The sequence below is a fragment of the Lolium perenne genome, chromosome 6 (genome assembly GCF_019359855.2).
Source record: "Lolium perenne isolate Kyuss_39 chromosome 6, Kyuss_2.0, whole genome shotgun sequence".
NCBI lineage: Eukaryota > Viridiplantae > Streptophyta > Magnoliopsida > Poales > Poaceae > Lolium > Lolium perenne.
In genome coordinates, this window is record NC_067249.2 from 189,837,320 (window position 1) to 189,856,129 (window position 18,810).

General features: G+C 42.7%; 1 protein-coding gene and 1 pseudogene across 1 annotated transcript in view; both read right to left on the reverse strand.

Moving 5' to 3' along the window:
- Positions 1–7,081: 7,081 nt before the first annotated feature.
- Positions 7,082–11,787, reverse strand: LOC127310141 (uncharacterized protein At4g15970-like; annotated as a pseudogene).
- Positions 11,320–18,810, reverse strand: part of LOC127306632 (uncharacterized) — a 34,061-nt gene continuing 26,570 nt past the window's right edge. The window contains exon 2 of the mRNA XM_051337295.1: positions 11,320–11,951. Coding sequence (XP_051193255.1) covers positions 11,826–11,951 — 126 coding nt within the window. The 3' untranslated portion in view covers positions 11,320–11,825. The remainder of the gene's footprint in view (positions 11,952–18,810) is intronic.

Genomic DNA, 18,810 nt, shown 5'->3' on the forward strand with positions numbered 1-18,810 from the left:
TCACCTGCTTATATAGAGCTCCCGCGTGGTGCTGAACTGCTGATACGCGCGCGACTTTTGGTTGGTCTTTGGAAACTCTGAAGAATAGGCACGGGGTCACGGTAGGTCGTCAGTGGAGTGGCTGTTTGGGAAGTTGGAGCTTGAAAGTGGATCCTCCATTGGGATCGAAATTACGAATAGTTCTTCACCGTTGCATCACGCACGCACGCCTTGGAAATTAGAATGGGTAGCCGCAGTGCTCTCTTTCAGCACATGTCTTTACCAAAAGTATCTATTTGTGACTTTTATTTAACGGTGTAACTGATTCTGAATTTAGTTGAAACGCATGTGACAACTCATGGCTAGCATGAATCACGAAATAAATCTAACGATTCAGAGCATTTTTCTTATTTGTATCTCCACTTGCAACTGAAAAAAAATCATAGTTGCAACCCTATTTGTGACCGAAAAAAATCAGTTGTACCCAACTTGTAACTCATATGCACGAATCACGATGCAATCGAACGATGTAGGACTTGACTCAGCATGATGCAAAACTGAATTAATAAACATTTCAAGGTCAACAGGGTCAGGGCATCTAGGAATTTAGGAGAACAAAGCTCGTGCTCCAGTAAACTACTGCAATGTTGGGTTGCAACTGATATTCTTTTTAGTTGTAAGTGGGATTGCAACTAAAAAAATTTAGTTGCAAGTGAGGTTGCGACTACGAAAAATATCTCTGAACAATTAAATTCGCTTCGTGATCCGTGCTAATGGTGAGTTGCAACATGAGTTGCAATTGAGATTTGACGACGTCATTCTACTGAGAACGAAGTTAGTTCTCAATGGACTGAGAACTAGTCGCATCCAATAATATAAGGTGTACATCAGTACATGTATGTAAAACAGGTACATCAATACATGTATGTCTTAGTTCCACGGTGAAATCAAACGTGGAAAATGGTATGGAAGCCGAAAACTGAGGACTAGCAATGGAGGTTTGAGTCCTGGTGGTGACGAGATTCTGGCTTGGTGATTTGTGACTTGAAGTTGTGGCATTGGCAAGTAGGGATGATAGCACGAGAGAAATTCAGTGTCTAAACTTGCATGGTGAAAATTCAAGGTCTTGCTTTAATTGGTTGTGTCTGGCAATGAATTTATTGAAGGCATTGTTTTGTGAGTGCGGATTTTCTCCGGGGTGGAAACATAAGGTCATTAATCAGGGCAATGGCGACGCTTGTGCAGTATTTCCTTCTTGAATGCGTTGTTTTTGGAGATAATGAATTTATGGTGTTGTATTGGTGGTGTTTGGTCCGTTGTTTCAAGGAATATGTCAATCTAGCGGGGCTTTTCTTTTCTATAACTTTTTTAGTTGTGTGCATTTAGGACACTGTGTTGTTGCAGAGCCTGGGTGTAATTGATATATTTCCGATATTAATACAATCCCTTTATGGAAGAAAGTTTACTCACTAAATTCTGTTATGATATAGTATGAAGTGGGAATGAACTGCAAAGCTAAAATTACAGAACTCCAGTACGTATGTGTATCAAAGTCGTACCACCTTGCAGAAAACAAGATCAAAACCTTGATTGACTTGACTTATCGGATACATCAGCTTCCAACTAACTAATCCTCAGACGAGAGCCGGCGAAAACACACCTTGTTGATCGATCAACGCGGTAGAGGAGGGACAGGTGGCCTGGTTTGGAGCCGCACGAACAGCACTTTGGGAACGGTACAGCGACTTTCGGTTGGTGTCTGCTACCTGTCACTCAGCTACGGCCTCCATGTTCCGTCGCGTACGATTGACCTTTTGCGTTAGGGCACTCAGTGGTCGCGTTCCTGGCACACCCCTTCGCCTCCGTTCTTTTCAGGCTCGTATCTATGTGCGCACGGTGGCCGCTGGTCCAAGCTCCGAGATCCCATCTCGCATGAAGCCATTGTTGCTCCCAGCCTCCCACCTGCTTCAGCCGCAGAAACTCCATCAAGATTTCTTGATTTTCTAGTTCAGCAGAGAAACATCGTAGTTCATGTCAAAGCTCTCAGAATCCGGCGAGCAAACCACACGAACGCCGACGTGTGTCAGCTCGCCGTAGGACGACAGGAAGCCGCGCGGAGACGACACACGGCGATTCTGCAGGTTGCCGCTGCGGGGGAGAAGGAGCTTGCCTGAAACGGCCGGAGACGCCGCGGAATCGTCGTTGCGGGAGGCGCTCGCGGACCTGCCTCTTTTAGCCGGCGGTAGTGGCGAACCGACGCACCCACCGGCGTCGCACATGGCTGCCGCCCGCTTTCCGCAGCACTTATCACATGGTCGAGTCGAGCAGGTAACCAACGGATCGCAGACATGCACTACTCGCCGCAACGTGTAGAGTACACGGGCTAGACACGACGAAAGGTGGTACTGTTGTGGAGGTAATGGTGACTCGAACGATATGATGTGAGGAGGAACGGATGCTGCATTTCGAGACTGATGAAGACATGTTCTGTAGCCTGTAGACCTCGGTGGTGCGGTTTGCGGTTGGTTTCGTTCTGAAGTGAGAGCAAAAGCGTTTGCCGCTTTGCCTTTGCTGCAGCACCAAAATATCCTGTGCACATGGAACGGAGGTATTGAACTGTTTGTATATACCCCTCCAAAACTGTTTGTATATACCCCTCCGCTGTCAAAAAGATATGACAAGAACAAAGGACACTACTGTAAACGTACTTAAGGAAATAGTTATACACTGGTTACGAGTGTCCTTTACATCAGTTTGAACCTGCAACTCCATCTCTTCAACGCATGGAGAATGAAGACTTCTTTACGAAAGTGTCTACATAGTTGGAGGACACAGCGAGTGATTTTATTATCCACATGTGTGGCAGCATAATCTCCACCATCATATGAGTCGATACAATATCATGTTGATTTCGTGTATCGAGTCTTTTGTTTTTTTATATTCGTACTTCGGATGTTGAGCGGCTATGTGCATGTTAGTTATGTAGAGGCTGGGTGTAACGTTTAAAACCTTTTAAGTATTAGAGCACCATTTATTAAAAAAAAAGGTCCAATGTACGTCGTGAGGTGCAAAAGGACAAAACGAACTGTCTTGTTTGCCACCAGCGCAAAAACAAAACTAGACGTATCATTTCTTAACTACGTATGTAGCATTTCCACATTTTCAGAAATATGACATTGTTTTACAAAATTTGTGACATGTAGCAAAAATCTTCTGCAACATTCGAGCATATCCATGTAGCAAAAAAAAGAAACATTATATGTAACAAATCCCAATTTCTTTTGAACAACATGTTACACGTAAGAATCATGTCACAATCTCCAGAAAAAAATACAAATACATCCAACATTGTTGCCTCGCTCATCCAACATTTCAGGAACACATGCGTAACATTGGAGCAAAAATAATGCACATATGTAGCAAATCGAAACATTGTATGTAACATCGAAAACCATGGTGGCACGCACATGGATGATTTGAGCTCGGAAGCCACGAATCCACCACACCAGCATAATGGAGTAAATCCCCCACAAATCTGCTCATTAATTCTTCTTCTCCATATCCAACGTCCGCATTGTGTGCGCGAGGTCGGCATCCATAGACAGGTGTACCACCGTGTCCATGGTGAGCTCGCCGGAGGTGTCGGATGGCCTGGCTAGAACAAGACAACAACACCACTAAAACACGAAGAGAGAACAACGTTGTGGCCTTCTCTTCGAGCAATGGGGGCTTCGTCGGGGTCGACATCAGCGGATATTTCGCCGGTGCCGACTGCCGCAAGCAACTCGACATCGCACGAAGAAAGAGTACCAACGATGGTCCACTGTATGGAGGAGTTGGGGTGGTGGTGGTGGCCACCGCGAGTGGTTCAGCAGGTACACCGGCGAGCGGAGGAGCAACGCAGGTCAGCGCAACGACCGGCGTAGGTAGAATAGCTCATGTTATGGTGGCGCACACGCTGATGCAATGGGTAGCGGTACGCGGGAAAGCCACGAGAGGAGGGGGATAGTGAGTTGTGTCGTTGCAACCGTATGTAGTTGACAAATAGAGTTTTCCTAGTAAAATTAGTTTGAGCATTTTTTTTATAACTTGCATGCTTTTCAAATGGTATTTCTAATTGTCAAAATGATATGCATTATGACAAGATAAGAACTTCTGGATCAAGATCACTAAGTTGGATAGACCAACTTTGAGACTTAGATGTTTGTTACTCCCTCTGTTCCATAATGTACGATGTTTTGCAAACTATTTTAGTTTTCCAAAACATCTTATATTATGAAACAAAGTGATATTTTTTAGTCCCAAGTGGGTGGAATCCAGTGAGATCACATTTCATGACTATGATTTCTTTAACTAATTCCGAGTTTACAATGGTGGATAATTTTATGTTGTCGTTTTACTTTCGAGGTATGTTATCATTCGATTGCATGACTATGGTTTCTCTAATTAATCCTACCATAGCAATGGATGTTATATTATAAGGATATGGATAGCTCATCGTAAGTTTATGTATATTACGCATATAAGCACTACATGAATGGATTAGTAACACGAATTTCGTAGATGGTTTTGTGTAGCATATTTTTTAGCCAATCTCTTGACTGGAGAAGGTATGATGCATTCTTGTTTAACTTTTATATCTTATTATACAAATAACCTCCGCAAAATACATACACATACACCACCAACGCAACTTATATGTATATACTCGGCCAAACTAGCTAGTGAGGAGACACGACAAATTGAAACACACTATAGATCAATGCTCGGGTGGCATGCCTGCTCAGAGCCCGACGACGGTGCCCTCATCTAGCGTCTTCTCACTCATCTCCTCTAGTAAAAGGGAGAGCATTGAAATAAGAATAATTTTCACTGAACTTCTATATTTCATTGGAATTTATTTTAGCATATTGAGTCCTAACAAAAAATCTATTATTTATTTGAATAGCTAACCACATAACAAAGTTAATAAGTAGTAATTGTTGTGCTGTTTGTTATATACTTTAATGAATACCGCTGAAAAAACACTTGCATTATGCTAAATATAAATGAAGTTTGTCACATTTTTTATGAATTAATTTTTGACAACTACATAAACAATTTATGCATACAGATTGTGGTGGGGATATCGAAAGCATCTTAATAGCGGTTGCGGAAATTCAATTTGGCTCCCGGGTGCGTATGCTCCCTCTACCAAAAAAGCATATTTTGAAACGTCAAAAAAATGGATAATAAATTCTACATGTACATCTCCATAATGTATGTGCATTCACCAAGTTTCACGAAAAACCAATGTATTTTGTGGTCTATGTAAAAAGGAGAAACTTTATCTTGTAAAAAGCATTATTTTTAGCACTGAATTTTATCTTTTTTACATACGTCACATGATAAGTCGATTTTTTATGAAACAACTTTGTGAGCGCGTAGCACGTCAAGATGTACGTACGAATTTTTTGTTCCAATTTTTTTGAAATTTGAAATGTAAGTAAGATGCATTTCAAAATATAGGGAGCATATGCACCCGTTCTAGTGTATGATCATATAAGTATTGTTGAAATATATAAGTAGATTGTTTAGTCCTTTCCATTATTTCAAACATTTGGTTATGTTGCTTAATGCATGAAGCTTGACATGTCATTAAAGCCCAGGGGCACAGTTTTATCCTAAAATTGTTGTTCCACACTGTGTTCTTCTATTGTTGACTTCTTGACAAGTAGATCGATGGAAACTTCCAAAGTATTGATTAAACTTTATATGCTTTAGTGTGTTTTTCATGGTCAAAACCCCAAACAGGGTCTAATTCATTAGAGAACCACCTTCCAACTCCAAGACAATTAGAGAATGACTAAAGGCACGGGCTAGACACCACGAAAGGCGGTTCTGGTGCGGAGGTATGGTGACTGGAACGATATGATGTGAGGAGGAACAGATAGTGCCTTTTGAGACTGCAGAAGACACATGTTCTACATAGGCCTTGTGGAGTTGTGGTGCGGTTTGCGGTCGGTCACGTTGTGAAGTGAGAGCCAACACTTCTGCTCTGGTGCTTTCCCCTTGGCAAAACTTTGGCCGCGATAAAAACAAGGACGGTGGAGATCTTCTCATATTTCTTCGTAAGTGGTGATATGATCGTAAAATTAAAAAATCTAACATATACATACAATCCTATAGTGGTTCGTATGGGCTATGGCCCGTGTTGTATTGTACGAGTAATTTCTGTACGTATAGCATACTAATACAGTCACATGCGTTTGTGACATCATGTGTACCGAAAATGCATGACATATAAAAGGATCGTGGCACCCTTAATTAGCAGGATCCCTGCCGGCGTAGCGATTCCGTCGTCTGGTGCCATTCTCGTCGGATCTCAGCAGATCCGTATGCATCCAGCATGTTTCAAAACGCGCATGCACGACGTGGGGCGGTAGTTAGGCAACTAAAATACTTGGTCATGTGATCTTTTTTTTTCTAACACAGCGTATAACCGGTATGTATACAGATGGTTATACATGTTCTTGATATAGGTTTTGGTGGGCTTAAGGTTGAAAAACTAACCGAATATAACTTCTCAACTTCGGTTAGGGAGGAGCACTAAGCAGGGCTCGAGAGCAAAAGCGTTGGCACTTGGCACCTTTGCCTCTGGTGCAGTACCAAAATATCTTGTGGCCAAGGAACGGATGTATTGAACTGTTTGTATATACGCCTCTGCTGTCAAAAAATGTGACATGAAGAAAGGACACTGTAAATACATAAGAAAATAGGTATACTACCAGTGGAGAGTGTGCTTTATATCCGTTCGAATTTGCAACTTCAAATTCAACCTACTTTATTGAGCAATGCTACGCTTACGGACACTGCTTCGAATGAAATATTGCGAACTGGAAGCGACAGACCAAAACACAAGGACGCTAAATCAGTGCAATGCTATACCACCTGAAAAAAAAACATTGCCGACGATCACTTCATCCTTTAAGAGGAGCGCCTATCTCCCCAAACGGGCCCCGATTCATTAGAGAAGGACCGCCCGCCAAAAGACAACTAGAGAGTGACTAAAGCCGCGACCTAGTTGCCATGCCATCTGAGAGTGCACGCATCGCTAGTGCTTTTCTTCTTGGATAATGGGATCATGATTCATGTGATTAAAGCTATATATGCGCAGACCGTACAAACGTGTAGATTATTGGCTTTCAGTAAAGCCGAGCTAAAAAGCCTCAGTTCTAAAGAAAACATACGATGTTGCATGCATGGTATCATATCCACCAAGATTTATTCCAAGCGACCGATCAGCTTGGCCTTTGGATAGTACATTGTTTCTGGCCGTGATTCCGCTTGACAGGCACACCGCAGGATCTCATACATGATTGCCGCAAAAAGAACTTTGCACAGGCATAAAAGCGCAGACCTGCAGACGTGGTTTCTCTTCAAACACAAACAATGCCCGCCACATAGCGCGGCCTGGCATTTTGGCTTGCAAGATTTCCAATATACTGAAAACATGAGCACTGACAGGGTTCAGCACATAATGGATTAATTGTATCTATATATCATGCTACTGAGGACCGGAGGTTGCCACTGCGGCGAGCATGTAACCAGTCATCATTTCTTGAAAGGTTGAAGGATGCAGGAAGGCCGATCAAGTGAAATAACACTCAGCAGTCTCAACGCTGGGACGGTGTCGTCCTTCAGCCATGGATAGAATCGAAGCATGTGCAAAAGGAACTGTCAGAAAAGGTCCTAATGAGTGCAACTTTGGACAGAAGGTTATTCCGACTGAAAAAAGGCATGAGCTCCAAACATGACAGTGTGTCGTGGATAAGACCCCTGGTTTCGTGATAAGATAAGATCTGTCTAACTGAATGATATGATATGGTGATTTTGCTCACTATCTTAAATTGCAAACCATCATGTGAACAAGTGAATGTCCCTGGTGAAAGAAAGGTGTGTGTGCTTGAGGAGTATGTTGCGTCAACAGTGCACTCTGAATGGTTCATCAGAGTAGGGTATCGTCCTTGTACAGAAACATCTGAATAGGGTATTGGCCATTAGCAATTAGGCCTCGTTGTCATAGCATGATAGCAGTATAGGGGGAGGCGGTGCTGACTCAGTCCCAATTTTCTGACTTGATTTGAACATGACCCAAACTCCATATCCAGTAGTCTATAGTGTCTGCTAGACGGAAAAAATGAAGATTGCAGTTAACCGCTTGAGCATTATGTATACCGAATTATATTACAAATCTAGAACTTTACTGCAATGAATTTATATTGTTATTTACAACAAAAATGTGTTTCCATGGAAAATAGATTAATTAAATTTGAGAATAGAATGGGAAAAGATCAGGATATTTCACAATTTTTTTAAACCCACCAATGTTTTCAGAAAAAACTGCAGAAGTTACGATTTTTAAAAACCTCAATCGTTATTTAGACCTGTTTTTTTCAGTTTTTTATAAAATTATAACATTTACTTATTTTGGTTGTAGATAATCTTACGTTCATCAGCAACGGTTTCAAGATTTTTTTTATCCTGTACAACATTTTATACAATCAAATTCATCTTCAAAGGCTCTTCCAATATGATTCATATTTATAAAGTTAATGAAATTTCTTAGCTGTTTGATTCTTGGCAAGGGGAAGAACAAATGACTCTAATAAGTACAGTCAAATAAAAGTAAAGCTTAGTAAAAAGTAAAACCAGAATGTTACTATGACATTTAAGGTTATCATCTCGCTCTTCATGCATTAAAATGCTACAAAGAGAGCAAAGTGCTTGGTACAATTTCTGAGTTCTTTACTTGAAACAAAGATCAAGATAACTTCTCGATTATGTTTGTCTGCTCCATCCAACACACTAGTTAACAATTAACAGTATGAGGAGAAAAGGGGCATCCACTAAAGGTTGAATATGAAAGGCCAAAAGACTATGCAGCAGGCTTCTGGAAATCACCAACAACTGAGATTTAAGTAGTTAGGTACCTTATCTACAAATGTCAAATCATTTCTAGTAGCTTCCATCACTTTGGTTGTGCGACAGTCTATCTTCAAATTCTTATCACCCAGGACACAGGTGGGACTTATACCAATCGATGCAATTAAAAATTCTAGCATAAGTCTGCAGCTACACTGCTACAGATGAACCAACAATAAAAACATGAAAAATACAAACAATTATTAAATAAATAAGGAGAACAGAAACGGCTCGCACCTTCGTGTTGGTTAATTTTCCAAAGTTCAAATGCATAACATTTCTAAAGGAATCGATTGGCAGGGTCCTTAAGAGATAATCCTGCCATATCTCTCTCCAACAGAAGGCAGAGTTCCTCATCCACCAATTTTCCTGAAAAACGACAAAACTGAATTTGAGTTTCACAGCCAACACTCTACTGGACAGCGTCTAACAAGTAATTTAAACTAGTTATTTTTTCAATACTGTTAAATATACTATATCTCCACTTCGTATAAGATCGGTCTTTTAGGATAGTTGGTTGGTAGGAATATCTAACATGGTATCTAAAGCGTCCAGTCTTGGGTTCACATCCCCGCATAATTAATCCCCAATTTATTCACGCCCATGCCAGGCGTAAGGGGAGGTGTTATCCATATCGGATGTGAAGGGGGGTTTTAAGTATATTGTATCTCCACTTCCTATGAGATTGGTCTTTTGGGAAAGTTGGTTAGTAGGAATATCTAACAAATACTATCCTCAAATGAGCCCCCAAGTCCTACCTGTAACATGTACTAATAATTTTTACCACTAGAGGCTAGCTAAGGTAAGTGGCAAACTCATAAGTAAACTAAAAATCCTTATATTCTGATGTTGATAAACGCAGAAGGTACGACAATGTAAACTAACCTTTCAATTTTTTTTTCCCAATTCCCAACAACAATTTATCAGGAGTTGACATGTTTGGCGGTATCACAATGTCTGCATCCGCACAACATATCTCACTGGTTTAAAATGAAAGACTGCATAAGGAAACCAGGTATTATTAAACATATTATCCATACATCATTGATCGTATAACATATTTTATTAACAAAAACCTCCAACTTAAATTCCAAGGTTGCATGACACCTGCAATTATGTGGAACCCTCCATGAGAATGTCCCAAACTTCTTTAAGCTTCGTGGCATAGACATATAATCCCTCCAATCTTCCATGATGATTCTTAAACCATTAAGTTTGCTTTGCAATCCAATGCAACAGTTTGCATGCATAGTGCAAACCTCATTCAAATCTCCACTTGGCTCGCAGATAGCACCAAAGTATGTAGTACTTAAACACTTAATTGTCAATCCAATATCCGTAATGTAAGGATCATGCTTTATAAAATTAAGTACGCCCTGGTCATGATAACCAGGATATCTCAGTCAGGAATAGTACCAAAACTTGTAGAACTCTATGCTTTGATTGTTTGACTTCACATAGTTGAATCCTCCATTAGCTATGTTTCTTAAGTCAATTGCATTGCCTACGGACATAGTGATCACATGCAATCTGAAAATCTCCATCAGGCTAAAAATGTGGGAATGGATTGCGAAACCACATGATATCTGCATCCTGAAGTACATATAAAAGAGATAAATCAAGTTTACGCTAAGTGACTTGACTTGTTCATGTTTGGTATTATTCAGGAAAAGGGTACATATTATTGTATTGGTGTCAAGCTTGATGCAGCAGAATAGGAAGTAACATATCATGGATATTTACCAAGAAAATGAAGCTGTAACCTTTTTCAAGAACCAGGCGCAAGAAATCCAGCCTTTTCCACATCATCTCCAGATATCCAGCTGTCAGAAACATATTTTCTTGGGAGAAGTCCACATCATCGGTTACAAGAGCAAAACAGTATGGATGGATCTCAGTACATCGATTATATGCTTTCCCATCAAAGGATATTATCACAAGGTGTATCAGTAGTGAACTTGTCCCAATACCACGATGAAACTATCAGTGAAAAGATCTACAACCGAGCCAGGAGTAGCCCATGCAGCATTAATTGTTTTCAGTATAATAGTTTTTTTTTCGAAATGGGGGGATCCCCTGCCTCCAGTATAATAGTTTTACTGTCCATAGAAGCCTCTTGTAGAACTTGACCCAGTTGGGGATAATCACAGTCCTACAAGGATGATTATAGTCATTAAAAACATTAATTAAAACGAATCTGGAACTATACAAGTGAGATGGAGAAAGTTTTTGACTTCTCACCAAGAAAAGTAGAACAAAACCACTATATAAAGCACAAAGATAAGAATTTGACATATCGCCATGTGGATTGTAGAATATATATCTAGCTGAGCTTACAATATTCACAACGCCATAAAAAACGCATTAGCAAGAGCATTAATCGTATTCACCCACTTCTTAAGGTCTGAAGATTTTAACAACCAAATCATGCATTCGTGAATCATGACCATTTGCTGCCCATCAAATTAAACTAAATGGCCTCAAAGAAAAATCCCTATAAGAACATCCTATTGTTGGATTTTATGGGCAAAGGCACATTTGATCTATCAAATCCTGAAGAATCTCAAATGCCCATTTGCGAATTGCATGGCATGTACAAGGAGTTCAATGCCACATTGCTAGTAGGGAGGGAGTTAAACCTCTTTACAAGGGCTGCTCTTCTACCATCCATAAGGTGATTGAGAAGATAAGTGGTTCAAGCACTTTGTGTATCGAGATATAGTTAGACTGTGGTTTGGTGGAAGATTAAATTTTTTGCTTGGTGCACCAGCTCTGAGCCTACGTGTCAATAAGCATATGCATGCTTGACAGTTCTTTGTTTCCCAAAGACTTCTTCCACACCATGGCAGTCCAGTTATAGAAAAACCTCTCCGGAACTTGCTCTATGTCTCTCTCGTTAATGCCAAGTCCCTTTTGTTGTGTTGCTTCCAGGCTTTCACATCCTCGCGACTGCGTGCACAGCCGTCCGGGAGAGCAGGCCTCCAGAACCTCATCCTTAGATCCTGCTCCTGCACCAAAAGGGGTGATGAGATTTTCGACTACTCGCATCTGTTTGACTACATCTGTGACGACATATTGACTACTTCAATGTCCAAAAAATATCATATTTGTGAAGCAGAAACATAATGTACTCCCATTAATGTGGAATAGGCGGACCTTAAATTAGTCAATTCGATTCAGCATTGTCAATTTATCCACAACTTCTCTCTTTTCCTCGGTGAAACAAGAATCCATTTTGTTCAAACAAAAGTGTTTAGTTTAGCCTTTGTTTGCTTTGTGCTGCATCTTCTTTAAAGATGCATTGCATCCAATGGAATCCCAACTCCCTTCTTTTTTGATTTCCATTCTATTTAGATATGATATGGTGTAGATCTAATTCTTTTATAAGACTCCTGATCCGGTGAACGACTACGTCTCCTTCGCCACCATGATCAACAACGACAAGCGGTGGTGGCCTTCCCGGCTAACATGTATCTGTTTGGACTGGTATTTAGTACATATGCAGATACGCTAAATATGTCTAGTGTGGAGCAAATAAAGTAGCTAACCTGATGATGAGGACATCCCTACCTCACTACTACCTCCGTCATTACAAGTTGAAGATGATCCTGCTGTGAAGCTCCAGTCCAATGAAGTTAGGATTGGACCAATGACACGAGCTCGTGCGAAGCTACTTAAACAACAGGTGAACTTGTTCCTAAATTATACTTTGATCGATGAGAACTTTATACTGCCTAAGTCGTATTACTTATGTATGATCAGGTATGAAGAGGAACCAAGCATCGCACGAGGAGGAGAGGAGCAGCTGGACCAGAAGATGGACATGAAGCTGGACATGGAGCTGGACGTGAAGACATCCCATGGACGCGCGAGGGAGGAGCGGGAGGCATGCGCGAGAGGAGGAGATGTTCCAGCCGGCGCCAGGACCGGTCAACCGGCCGTACCGCCGGGCCGCCCGGTCCCAGGGCCGGTCCGACCGGCCCCCACGCCGGATCCATCCGGTTTCAACCGGATTTCTGGCTTGTGCCAACCGGGGCGATGTCCAGTAAGCCCCGCACCGTCGCCCGGTCACCACCCGGCGCCAGGCCCGGTCCCAGACCCGGTCGACCGGCCAACTCCGAGTCTGTCTCGACCAGATCTATTCTGGGTCGGTTATTTTCGTACTTTTTCGACCTGAGGTCGTCCTGAACCCCTATATAAGTGTCCAGGACGCCCCCAAAGTTGCTTTAGACCACATTTAAGATAAACCCTAGTTCTTAGTTGTTTGCTCTGCAAAACTATTGAATCCCTACACCATATTGCTTGATTTGGTGTAGATCTGAAAGTCTTGTGTGATCTGTTGTTCCATTGGGAATTAGTAGATTGCAACTTACCGCTTCGTGGTCGGTGGCTACGTGCGCAAGTGTGTGGAGTTGCGAATATCTTGCAGGGTTGAGAGCTGTTGCATTGGCGACAGTAATCAATCGAGAGACTTCGTCGGCGTCATACAAGTTATCCTCCTCATATCATCGATTCCATCCGCTGCTATTCATCTTGTGTTCATCACCACCCGTCGCTTACTGAGAAGATCGGGCCACCCCTTGTCATCTTGGTATCAGATTCTCGGGTTTCCTCGGTAAGCCATCCACAATCCACCCCATAGTTGAGTTGTGAGTGTTGTCCTATCCAGAAAAAGCCAAAAATATTAGGGTTAGGGTTTGTCATAGCTTTAGATTGCACTAATTTCGAGTTTTAGTTGCTTTTCGTAGTTGTTTTTGCGTATCTTTTTCTTCCATCTAGTATTGTTAGGGTTTGACTCTCCGCTATCATCTAGTTTCAGTTTTTGTTACTCCGAGTCCACATAGCGTACAGTGTGCTTGTTCCCAACCATAGACACAGCCTATCGACATAAGTGACTAGGAACTTCCCCAGAAGAGACTAGTTTTACAGCTCGACAGGCTGCTCGTTAGGGTTTTGGTGCTTTGCATATTTTGTTGGCCGTGTTATCAAGGAGTTGTGTCATAAAATCAAAAAAAAACACAGAAAATAGAAAAGAAGCAAAAAGAGCTACACAGTTGCGTTACAAAAAGAAAATCCAAAAAGAAAAAGTGTCAAGTGCTAGTAAGAATCAAGTGAAGGCCTAGTTTACTTTTCTGCACCTGTAGTTGAGCAATCTTGTGCCTGTTTCGTTGAGCTTTGCTAGTGTCTCTCGAGTGCATTGCAACCTTTTCTCCATATAGTTGCATTGCCACATTTATCGCCTTTTGTGAGTATCTTTGGTTGTCTACGGTCAGCGCTAGAGCTTGTTATTGGTGCAAATAGGTAGCCTACCTACAGCCCCACATATATCCTGCTTTGTCGTGTGATTGTTCTTATACCCTTGATATTCGCTTCGCTACATCCGTGCACTAGTTGTTACTACAAGTGGTGAGCAACACTAATTTACTTTGGAACGGTAAGATCTCCTTTTCTTATCAGTTTTTGAGTGAGTTGTGAGCGTACCACCATATATTTTTGATTTAATGCACTAACCTACTAATCATGTCTGCTAGTGATCATAAACTTGTTAACCAGGAAAACAAGGATTCCGCAGATATCATCACATGGAGGGAGTATGAGGCTCTTCGTAATGAGATGCGACGTGAATTCCGCACTCAGGATGATGAGCTTAGGGGAACGGTCCAAGAGATCTCCCAGAAGCTGGATGCTACTAATGAGACCGTGAAAGTGCATGGAGCCCCCATGTGTGGTTTTGGTAATTAATGACAATCCCTATGGACTAATGTTTGCATTGAGTTATATTTGTAGGAGTTGTCCATAGGCAATTCTTGAACCATTTGTTGGCTTCAAGGTTGCAATAAGAAGAAATTGATGAAGGATATCAAGTGTCAAGTATGTCTTGAAGATGAAGATGAAGTGAGCCCTCAAGTTACTTCAAGACATCAATATGATGAAGAATGAAGAATGAAGTGCAAGTTCAAGATGAGCCAACTCGAAGAGTTCATAAGCTTGAAGCTTGCCATGGAGAAATGAAGTGCAAGTTCAAGATGAGCCATCTCGAAGAGATCCCTTGCTTGAGTCTTGCCATCCATATGGTGATCATGGATATGTGAAGATGCGCCGAAGAAGAAGCTCTCCCATGGTGGATTATGGGGGAGCAATCCACATGGTGGTCATGGTTATGTGAAGATGCGCCGAAGAAGAAGCTCTCCCATGGTGGATTATGGGGGAGCAATCCACAAGACTTCGTCAAGCAAGCACAAGCAAGAAAGGCGTTCCATCTTGTTGAGGTCAAGATCGTCGTCATCGAGCTCAAGTGGAATGCGCAAGTATAAGGTTTGCTCTTGATAGGGTTTCTTTCTCACCGGTCTCATAGTGTAGTTGGAGACCGGTTTATAGTTTAGTTGCCGTACTATCAAGAGGGCTCTCGAGTGAGTAACTCGATCGTATCGTTCAGAGAGAGCTCAAACCTTTGCATCCTTACATCATCTTTCTTGGTTGTTATTTGGACCTTATCCATGTGATGTTTTAGAGCTTGTGCTTATTCTCATGACAAGCTCTAGTTCATCGAAAACGGATTTCGCATAGATCACTTGTTGCGTTTTCGAGTTTGGTTCATCATCTTACTTGGTTTTATTTGGATCTTATCCATGTGATGTTTTAGAGCTTGTGCTTATTCTCATGACAAGCTCTAGTTCATTGAGAATGGTTTTTCCATGGGCAACTTGTTGCATTTTCAAGATTGGAGGTTTTACCGGTATGTCTTTTTGAGATAGGTCAAACCTTTCATCATTTGTTTCTATCCTCCTTTGCTGGACTATGATGTTTCTATGCATATTGTTGTAGATCTCGTTGTTGTGATTTCAACGAGCCCAAGATCATCGAAATCGGAGTCCGGATGCAAAAGTTATGCCCGTTTTAGTTTTGGTGTTTCTGCAGTTTGCTTAGGCCGGATATTTCGGAAATATCCGGGCCGGATTATCCGGGCCGGATATTTCGGAAATATCCGGCCCCCTCGAAATCGGCTAAGGACCTCAGGAATTGCTGCTCAGTATAGGGGCCGGACATTTGCCCGGATTTTGACCAGGTTTTGTCCCAGAGGCCGGATTATCCGGGGGGGCGGATTATCCGGCCCTTACTTAGGCCGGATTATCCAGCCCTGGTTTTGCCCAACGGCTCAATTTTCTTGGGGGGTATAAATACCCCCCTTCTTCCTCCTTGGGCTGTTGCTTCTTCTACTCTCTCTCTCCTCCATTGTTGTTCTTGAGAAGCTTGCCCTTTCTCTCTATCCCTCCATGATTCTTGCCCCATTTTGAGGGAAAAGAGAGAGGAGATCTAGATCCACACTTTGACCAAACCAAATCATCTCTTTGTGAGTGAATCTTTGGGATCTAGATCTTGGAGAATTTTGTGTTCTCCTCTTTGTTCTTCCTCTCCTATTCCCCCAATAGCTTTTGTAGCTTTGTTGGAATTTGAGAGAGAAGGACTTGAGCATCTTTGTGGTGTTCTTGCCATTGCATTTGGTGCATCGGTTTGAGTTCTCCACGGTGATTCGTGGTGGTGAAAGCAAGAAGGTTGTTACTCTTGGGTTCTTGGAACCCTAGACGGATTCTACGCCTTTGTGGCGATTTGTTGGGAGCCTCCAATTAAGTTGTGGATGTGTGCCCCAATCTTTGTGTAAGGCCCGGTTTCCGCCTCGAAGGAAATCCCTTAGTGGAACCGTGACCTAGGCCTTTGTGGCGAGGGTCACCGGAGATTTAGGTGAGGCGCCTTCGTGGCGTTCGGTGTGTGGTGTGAGTACCGCATCTTGGGGTGAGGCCTTTGTGGCGTTGGTGTGCATCGAGCAACCACACCTCAAGGTGAGCCTCTTGTGGCGTTCGGGAGCACTAAGCAACCGCACCTCTCCACCGGAGATTAGCACTCGCAAGAGTGTGAACTCCGGGATAAATCATCGTCTCCCGCGTGCCTCGGTTATCTCTATACCCGAGTGTAACGGCCCAGGAAAATCCCCATATTAGATTTTGTTTGTTCCTTTTCTTTTATGCATAATCATGACATCATGCATCATATCATTCATATATCTTTTAACAAAATAAAATTATTATATAAAACTCTAGTTATTTTGTTTTCCTTCTCGTATGGTTTATTTACTAAAAACTCCTCTTGTCTATTCTTTCAACAAACCCTAAAATCAAATTTGCAAATGAAATAAAGTTATTTTCAAATGATTCATTTTAAATAAAGTTTTAAAACTTGTTTGTTTATCAAATGGTTTCTCAAACCAGTTTTGAAAATCAAAAGGGAAACCTTAACCTCTCCCTGGGCCCTCTCTTTTTCCTCTCCTTGGCCTTTTTCCTTCTTCCACCTGGAGTAGCCCAGCTTCCCTCTCCCTCCCGGAGGTCCACTTCCTTCTTCACTTCTGGCCCGTACCCCTTCCCTTCTTTTCTCTTTGGTCGTTATCCTCTTCTCCACAGAGAGCACGTAGATGGCGTGCTGTGGTCCTCCCCTCCACCGAGCACCTTCTCCAACCACTCCCTCCCCTCTCTTTAAAATTCCCCTGTGAGCACCAAACCCTAGCCCCCTTCCTCCTCTTCTCCCTCGCGCCGTCATCCTCTCTACCCTCCATGTCCTTTTTCTTCACGTACAGAGAAAAACCCCCACTGCCTCCACCGTCCTCACCATGGCTCCGCCTCCACAGACCATCCCCCTCCGTTCTGAGGGCATCAACGGATGCGCCTCGTCGTCCTCTTCGCCCTGGTGCGAGGAATCGCTCTGGGAGCCCTCCAATCGACCGCAAAATCGCCGTTTCCCTCTCCAACTCCGGCGACAAAAGCTTCAATTCCGACCGCTCCAGTCCGTCTCTGGCCTCCCCGACCTCTCCATGATCTTCCTGGTGAGTTTCCGCGCGTGATGGACCTCCTCCCCTTCTGATTCCCGCTCTCTACTGTTCCGCCGGCGTTGACGTCGTTCTTCTGCCGCAGGACCTCGTTGCCGGAGATGCTCCGGCGTCTCCCCGGTTATCCCTCCAACCGTCGCTGGTCTGCCGCGTCAAGGCGCGCCCGGCGCACCCCCTCGCGTGTCTCGGTTCGCCCCGTCCCGCCCGGTCCGTGGTTGACCAGATTCTCCGCCATGGATGAAGCTTGCAAACTCGTCCCAGTAAATGTTGGGTCAAGTATCCACGTGCCTTTTCTTTGACACGAATCGATCTAGTAATGCAGTGGTTAGCTCCTTGCTTCCTAACCATGAGATCCTGTGTTCAAATCCCATATCTGGCTAATTAAGCCACTTTTTTTGTTTCTTGATTCTGTGGATCAGATCCGGCGTACCAATGGGCCACGACCCAGATCTCCATCTCAGATCAACGCCCGGTGCGGCCCAGCCCAATCCGAAGCCGAAAAACTGATCAGTTCCGGCCCAGGATCGCGCAGGTCCGGCCCAGTTCGTTCCCTGCCATCCTTTTCTCTTTTGTTTTTCAGAAAATGTTATAATCTTGCAAAAATCATATCTCCTAATTCGTAACTCGGATTAAAATGTATTTTATATGAAAATTGATCAGAAAAATATAAGGAACATGAATATGCCATCCATATGCCTGTTTGCATCTTGCATCATGTCGAGACGTGATAGTTCGTGCATACCACCTAACATATATGCGGAGTATTTCGGATTTCCGCCTAAGGATTTCCCTGCTCCGTTTAATATTGAAGTAGCGCACCCCTGCCATGTCTTGCCATGCTAATTAACACTTAAATTGCCGGTAGAAAATGCAACTCCAACCTAATTTGTTTGTCCGGGGTTCCGACTCCGCTTAAATTGGATAAGATGCATTGCACCATCTATGCCATGTCATGCATATCATCATGAACATGCTGGATCTTCTTTATCCGT